This window comes from Bombina bombina, chromosome 6 (assembly GCF_027579735.1).
Source record: "Bombina bombina isolate aBomBom1 chromosome 6, aBomBom1.pri, whole genome shotgun sequence".
NCBI lineage: Eukaryota > Metazoa > Chordata > Amphibia > Anura > Bombinatoridae > Bombina > Bombina bombina.
In genome coordinates this window covers 970982947-970990563 of record NC_069504.1, presented here as the reverse complement: position 1 = coordinate 970990563, position 7617 = coordinate 970982947, and the positions used below count along the sequence as shown (strand labels likewise).

At 35.5% G+C, this 7617-nt stretch overlaps 1 protein-coding gene across 7 annotated transcripts in view; it reads right to left on the bottom strand.

The window, feature by feature from the left end:
- Positions 1–218: 218 nt before the first annotated feature.
- Positions 219–7617, bottom strand: part of PCDH1 (protocadherin 1) — a 282736-nt gene continuing 275337 nt past the window's right edge. For 5 of the 7 annotated variants that reach the window (XM_053718625.1, XM_053718621.1, XM_053718623.1 and 2 more), the window contains one exon: positions 219–6083. In XM_053718625.1, the coding sequence (XP_053574600.1) occupies positions 5674–6083 (410 nt within the window). In that variant the 3' untranslated portion in view covers positions 219–5673. The remainder of the gene's footprint in view (positions 6084–7617) is intronic. The other 2 variants (XM_053718622.1, XM_053718627.1) reach the window with 2 other exon arrangements.

Sequence of the window (7617 nt, the reverse complement as noted above, 5' to 3'; positions counted from 1 at the left end):
GCTAAGAGGCGGTTTTCAACGGTTTAGAAATCAGTTTGAGCCTAGCTAGGTTTAGCTTTTCAAAAATACCACCAAGGGAACAAAGCAAATTTGATTATACAAGTAAATTGGAAAGTTGTTTACAATTTCATGCCCTATATGAATCATGAAAGTTTAATTTTGACTAGACTGTCCCTTTAATAAAAGAGAATAAAAATACATTTTTGACTCAATGAGACTTTTGGAAGGATAATTACAATGGAATTCTTTATTTAACAGCTCCGCAAACAGAACAGAAAGATCTTCATGTATCTGAAAGTAAAAACGGTAATAGACAGACCACATTTTTATTTCTTGCCATGCTGAAACAATTAAAAAACAAGAAAACAACTAAAATGGAATAAAAAAAAACTGATTGTGCTCACAGGGCTAAAAAAATGGGGAAGAAGGTTAACAGGAGTGACAGTCATTAAAATAATAATAAAATTAAAATAGAATGAGAAGGTAAAAAACTTCCCAGAGAGAGGTCAAGGAGTGAGTCACTTGGGAAAATACATAAAATATTTATAAATCGAGAAAAACTTCAACCATATTTTCTGATTATACATATTAATTTACCCATCTTAAAAATAGTTACATACTTTGCCATAATATTTTAGTTTAAGAATTTTGTGTGGGGATTTTTTTTTATATATATATATTTCTTATAGGTTTATATTAAAAAGCAACACTTTCATGTACATAAAACTGTACAAAACAAGGCAGCATCACAAGCAGGAAAATTAAATTTCTGTGTTTAACCAACTTCAACCACTGGAAAAGTCTTCAACCAAAGCGCATTGCAGGCACTTCCAGAGGCAAAGGGATAAAAAAATTGAACACTAAAAATCTAAAGTCAGGCTTTCATGATTTTTCTTTATACACACTTTATGATTTGTGAAAGTTCCACAGCAAGAGACATTGTTCTCTGCATCATAGCTCTTTCTGCCAAATGTAGCCACTTATGGTGCTGTTTGGAATCACCGTCATTGTTATGCTTCACACCTTTGGTATTTGTCCTTGCAAAAAAATAAAAATAACAAAAAATAAAATAAAACGTCAAAGTGCATGCCTAGAGTGAAAAAGTCCTTATTGGTACAGACAGGTACCCCCTGTATATTGAGTCTATTGCACACACAACTTAATGGAAGGAGAGTATGAACATGGTTTGGGGGTCTGGTTTTCCTTTGCCGTTGGAGCATAAGTAGCACTAATTGTAACCATCAGGAGCAAAATTATGCAGAACTTAAGTTGCTTTGTATAGAAAATATGTGCCACATTTAACAGGTTACAAATGAGCAGCAGCAATGGTTTGTTTCTAAATTTCCACGTGAATCTCCATGTTTATGAGTCTTAGCACCTTATGTAAATAGAAAATATTTAATCACATAGAGGATTGTGTGTGACTCTGTTGATATCTAAAGCACCACTGCCCTACCTCACACACGTGAGATTAAATACTGTGTAGTCACATAAGAATGGATTGAGACAATATTTCTTTATCCGGTAATCAGTCCCAGACTGTATTGCATCTGTCTACCATTGGAATCTACAATGTGCAAAACAGCTTTTCTTATTTATTATTTACACTTTGATTTCAAATTTAAGTCACACTAAAGCCAAATCTCTTTTTTTTAACATACTACCCCCAGTTTATCAACATGTAATTTTGCAATTATATAAAGTCACACATACCATTCTCTCATGGATTTGTATGTTAAGTCAATTGCTATAGCTAATGTTCTATAGATGTGTCTGATGGAGAGAATACAGAAAGGTATCATCATCTCTGTGATGGGGAAATATAGAAGGTAAACCTTATACAATACTGTATATTAACGTCTATGCTCCATAGAAAATATCTACATTTGTCTAAGATTTGCTGATGTATATAACTGACAACAGCCAATTCTTTACTCTGAAGATTGGCCAAATTCCCTCTACTGCTTTAACAATTATCTTAACAGGACCTTTATACACGCTATGTATAATGTATTGTCATAGTAGAAACATATTAATGGATGCACCTCTGCAAACGTTATGTGAAAAAACCTTGGAATGTCAGCAGTTCTAAGAAATGTATTATACACAACTGTTGCTGAAGAACTCCCACAGTACATTTAATATTAAACTAAAAGCCTTTGTGATAATGGATGTAATGTAAGGAAACCAATTCAGATGTCCAGAATTTAACTACAATGCTCGGTGTGTCCTCCAAATCAGAGCTTGTTACACATTTATCTCTCCAGTTTGACCTTGAATCCTTACTGTATTCACCATGGTATTCATGTTCTTTATTGTAATCTGAAAAATAAATATATTTACCTCTATTAAAAACTATACATGTGTATCTCATTTTTGTCAAATTGACCAAAGGTGTCACTCATATTTACTGTATATTCTTCAACCCAATTCCCATACCCTGTGCATGAAGAGATTTCCTCCTCTTTTTTTCAGGCATAAAACTGCTACAAAATATATATATAGTATTTCTCACAAAAACAATACCCCACCCACTACAAAAAGAATGCAGTAACAATCATACGTTTTCCAAGATACTGTGGCTAACCTTTGTATCATAATGTCACATCTGTACATTTATGGCAATCCCCATTCGGCATTGAATGTAAACTATACATACAAAATTTGGATTGCAAAATGAAAAAGGAAGTGTAAGATAAAACAGAGAGACAGCAGGGGTTAGATAAGAATCTATAGAGAACTGATGCTGGAAAGGAATCTAGGTATATGAAAGAAAAATGTCCTCAACTCTTTTACACTGCTAATGTATGATCTTGAAGAGTCAGGATATCTATTTTAATAAAGGTATTTCCTGGAAAATAAGTACAATAACATGATGGATGAGTTAATGTAGTTCAAACATTCCAAGATCATGATACAGTGAATAGAATTATGCAGCGCAGGATTCCGCCTATGGCGTATTGTGTGGATTTTAAGTGCATGACTAGGAGATTTAACCCTTTGCTTTGTGAGCAGAGATGTGTGGGCCAAATAAAAAGGAGTTTTACAATAGAAATTCCATAAACTGGGACATGTAAGTGTTAAATCCAAGTAAGGAAATTAGAAAAATAAGTTTTGTGTTAAAAAGAAAAATGTTTTGAAAATGTAGCACTTACATATAAAAAAAAAGTGTACAGGTCTACGTGAAGAAATAATGGTAAGGGATGCTATCACGTATAACACCACAAACATGCACACTTCAATTCATACCACTAATTCTGGTTATGGCTACCACAGCAATAACATGTACAATAGTATTTTTAGAGTTAAAATAAGTGTGAATTAATAATAGGATATGGGCCTAATTAACATGATATTGTATTTCATCTGGGTGCTTTTTTGTGTGTTTTTTTTGTGTTTTTTATTTAAAAAAAAGAAGTGAGATGGAGAAACAAAGACAGGTCTGTATTGTATGATTAGCCAGTCGTTGTCTTCTAGTCATATTCTGAAGACACTGTTTGCCAATGCAGACAAACGGCAGAAGTGTCTCCAAATTAAAGGGCATTTAGTATATATTGTATGTGAAACAGAGCACAGTAAAGGAAACTAATGTTTTTCCTACACTTTATAAACTGTGTGCAGAGTAGTCAGAAAAATAAAAAGTAGTATTTTCCCTGGCCATGTGCACGCACATAAAGGCCACGTGCACACACAAAGGCCCTGTGCACACACACAAAAGAAAATAACATACACTGTATAGAAGTTTTCTGAAGATACAAAACCTTTCTGCTTACAATTTGCAGAGTACAAAACAATGGTTTTAAAATTTTAAAGGTGCAGGTGCAATAAGGGTCTATCAATAGAATAGTGATCAGTTCTGGTTCACAATTAGGTGACAAGAACATGGTCTTGTACTATACTAGTCAGGAAATGCACACTTTAAACTTAACTATTTTAATCTGCTTTCCGAGATTTCTTCCTTCCAAACTAAATCAATATTATCTTTATTTCAATCCATCGCCACCGTCTCCAAAGCAAAGCTGTGCAAAATGACAAGGCCAACCTGGAACGTTAATAGTTTATAAGGAGTAACAATAAATAAGCAAGAATGTTTATAACAACCATAAAAGCTGAAATCAGGCAGGGTTGATATTTGTTCAAAAAGGTTTGTATTTACAGAAGTCCATTTGAAAAGGCCAGTCAAACTCATAGCTTACCCTGTAACACATGGGTTGGTTATGCAGATACAAAACAGTTTGGTCCCCATCTGGCTTTCCCATACAATCAGCTGTACATATATCAAAGGGCACCTTTGGTTTATTTTTCTTACTCTTTACAACCGTCTAGCTATGGAACATGGTGACATAGACAGGCTATACTTTAGATTTTTTGGCCATAGCGCAAGTAGTAAATTGGTCTAGAAATAACCTCTCCAAGCATGTAGTTTTCCTGTAATATCGACCCATTCTCCATTAGGCTCCTGGCCGAGTACTGTAGCCTTAAGTTTATATGATCACTAGCATGCAGTAAACCAAGTTGATTTAAATAATGTGATTTTAACCAGGTAGCGTCATAAAATATTGGTTGGCTATAAGGGCTGACGTGTGGATACCTAAAAACACATGACTAAAACTAATGTTCTTTGCCAACATAACATTGCCCAAGATGCAAGAAAACACCACTGTCTAAAAGACCTTCAAAACAGCAGCAAATCTTTTACAAAAGAAATTGCGCTGCTCAATAGATTTCCAGCGATAGTGATATAAACATGCCATTTGTTCATTTAAAAACCTAATCGTACAATATGAAATGGAACTGCCAGGCTATGCTGCTGGGATGGATCAAAACATCGAAAAATTAAAACAGAAGGACACAGTGCTATTACTTTTTTTTTTAAAGAAATTTGGGTCCATTAACATATATCCAGTCAAGGCGCTACTGTAATGTTAGTGGATGCCAAAAGAGACTTCAAATGTAATTTTACTGTAAAACTATCTGTATAATTAGTAGCCTGTCATATTTTTCTGAAAATAATTAACATGGATAACAAGCTGCAAGGGCAGACATTTGACCTAGCATAAAATGGCTAAGATAAATATTCAAATATTCTAAACAAAATAATTTTAAATGCTCAATTACAAAAAAAGTTGTGTTTTGAGCCTTTACAAATAGAAAGGAAATCCTGTAAATGCGCACATTCACTCTCCGTACCAGATAAGTTGACAGTATTGAAAATGAACACCTCCCTCCTTCACATGACCTCAAACACCAACCACAATGGCTTATTAAGTTCTCCTTCACTCTGCAGTTTCTCCTCTTTGGATAGAGAAACTAAATGCACAAGTTCCCTTTATAAAAACTATTCCTTAAAAAAATGTGCGTTCCCACCCACCAAATACAGTTCTCATATTTATGGCAATGAATTGTCTATGTTGAAGGTGACTTGGAGTTTTGCACGGAGAGGGAGGTGGGGGAATATAAAGTTGAAAGAAAAAAAAAATGAAACAAAACAAAATCAAAAGTAATGTAGGTTTAACCCCAAAAGCAGTTGCATGGACCATAAAGCATTTTTTGTCTTTAGTCAATACCCTCAATTTTAAAGTTAGCCTGGTTTAGGTTCCTGGATAAAATCAGTAACTCCCAATTGTTTTTAGGTTCCTTTAGTCCAATCCATTCCAAAGTTCAAATAAAATCTCACAGATAAATCTCCCTCTTGGCAGACTGAGAGGAAGGAGTTGTGGCATGCTGGAAGTCAGCGGCTTGGGTTAGTGGGATTTCCTCCATAGGGGAGTCCGTACATGACTCATGGCTGTTACTTGAAAAGGCACTGTATGTCGGTAACAGCTGGATGTTAGCCATTTTGGTGGTGCTGTTGTTGTTGCCTCCGACACGCTCCTCTGGAATTCTGGGGTTCCCATTGCCAATTTGCTCTTGGCTCCCCTTGTCTTGGTAAGGCACAAATGTTGAGAGCTTGAGGGCATTCTTAGGCCTGCGGTTTGGGGATGGCTGGCCGGGCATCCAACAAGTATCCGAGTGTCCATATTCTGTGCATTCCCGCGTGCAATTTCCTGTCATGGCTACATCAGGCAGTGGTCTGAGATCTGCTTGAAAACAGGAGACCATGAAAAAGTTAGATCATAAATTAACTAGCTTCATCATTATTGCTTTATTTTATCATAATATTATATAGTGAGCTATGCTATCTGAAAGGAATCAATCATGTATATAAGCAAATATAACAAAACAAATAAAAGCATCCACTAAACTGCAATTGAACCAATTGATAGACTGCAAATTTAGGCACCAAATTCTACATAACTACAGAGATATTACTTTATCTTCTTCTGTTCTCTCCTGATATTAAACAGCCTAATACGTAAGAGAAGATTTAGCCAAGTTCTATAGTCAAAATTGAAGTATCATTAATTTAGAGCATGCCATTTACAAAAACTTTCCAGTTTACTTCCATTATCTGTGCATATTCTTTTTATTAGCACACTTTCAGTTCCTACTGAGCATCTGCAAGAGTTCAAAGTAGTTAAGTATGTTTTGTAATTGGGTAATGGCTGTCACATGATACAGGGGAAGGGAAATGGAAGGATTTTGGAATTTATCAGAAAAATGTAATAGTACTTCAAATTTCACACAGCTATAACTACTAACGTACACATCATAAAACATATAAGATATTACCATAAAATCGTAACAGGAACCACGTGTAAGGATCTGGGCACTTCAGAAGTAGTGATCAGACTGATCCCAGACCTGAGTAGCCTCAGGTTTTTTTTAAAGAAAAACTGGGATGTAAATATAGAAAGTAGGGACATGGTGATTGAACTACCAGATGGGGATTGTTCTGCAAATTGCTAGATGATTGGGAGGTATTATTTACATAATTACTAGTTGATATGTCTTAACATTCTTCCAGGAACAGTGCTACACCCAGACTCTGTTATTAAAGTAGAATACAACAGTCCACAAGCAAGATTGCAAAATTTTATGGACTAAGGGCTCCATGTATTTAAAAGGCGAGTGGACAAGCTTCTTGACTTGAGAAGTTGTCCGCTCGCCTTTGAGGCATAAGGGCAGTGAATCCTATATGTACACTCCCCGTATGTATCATTACACGCTCAAGTGACCATATAAAGCCTGTTCCCCTTCTCTCTCACAACCAATCACATTAGAGAAGGGTCTGTCAATCACCCCGAGCGAGCAGGTTTGGGGTGATTTCTCCAATGACCACTGCTTCTTACATTGCAGCAAGTAGGCGCGCATGTGCAGACCTGCCCTACAACGGGCTTACGCTGCTTTGTACTTGGAGCCCAAAGTCTCAAAGTATCTATGTCAATGGAATGTATCAGCAGGATGGAAAATATATAAAATAACCAAAATATACATATACTTCAATGCCTGTACTTATAAACACAGGCTTTTACTTCAGTTTATTAATTTAATTTGCATTTAAATAATGTTTCTAAAAAGGTTCAATCTTTTTACAAGTTTTTGTGTCTCCCCCCCCCCCCCGCTTTCCCACCTCGTCACCAGAATAACACCAACAGCAGCTTTTAATAGCAACTGAGATGAAGCTTTATAGCATCTAAATTGAGCATTTCCTTATCTAACACATATTACAGTTAA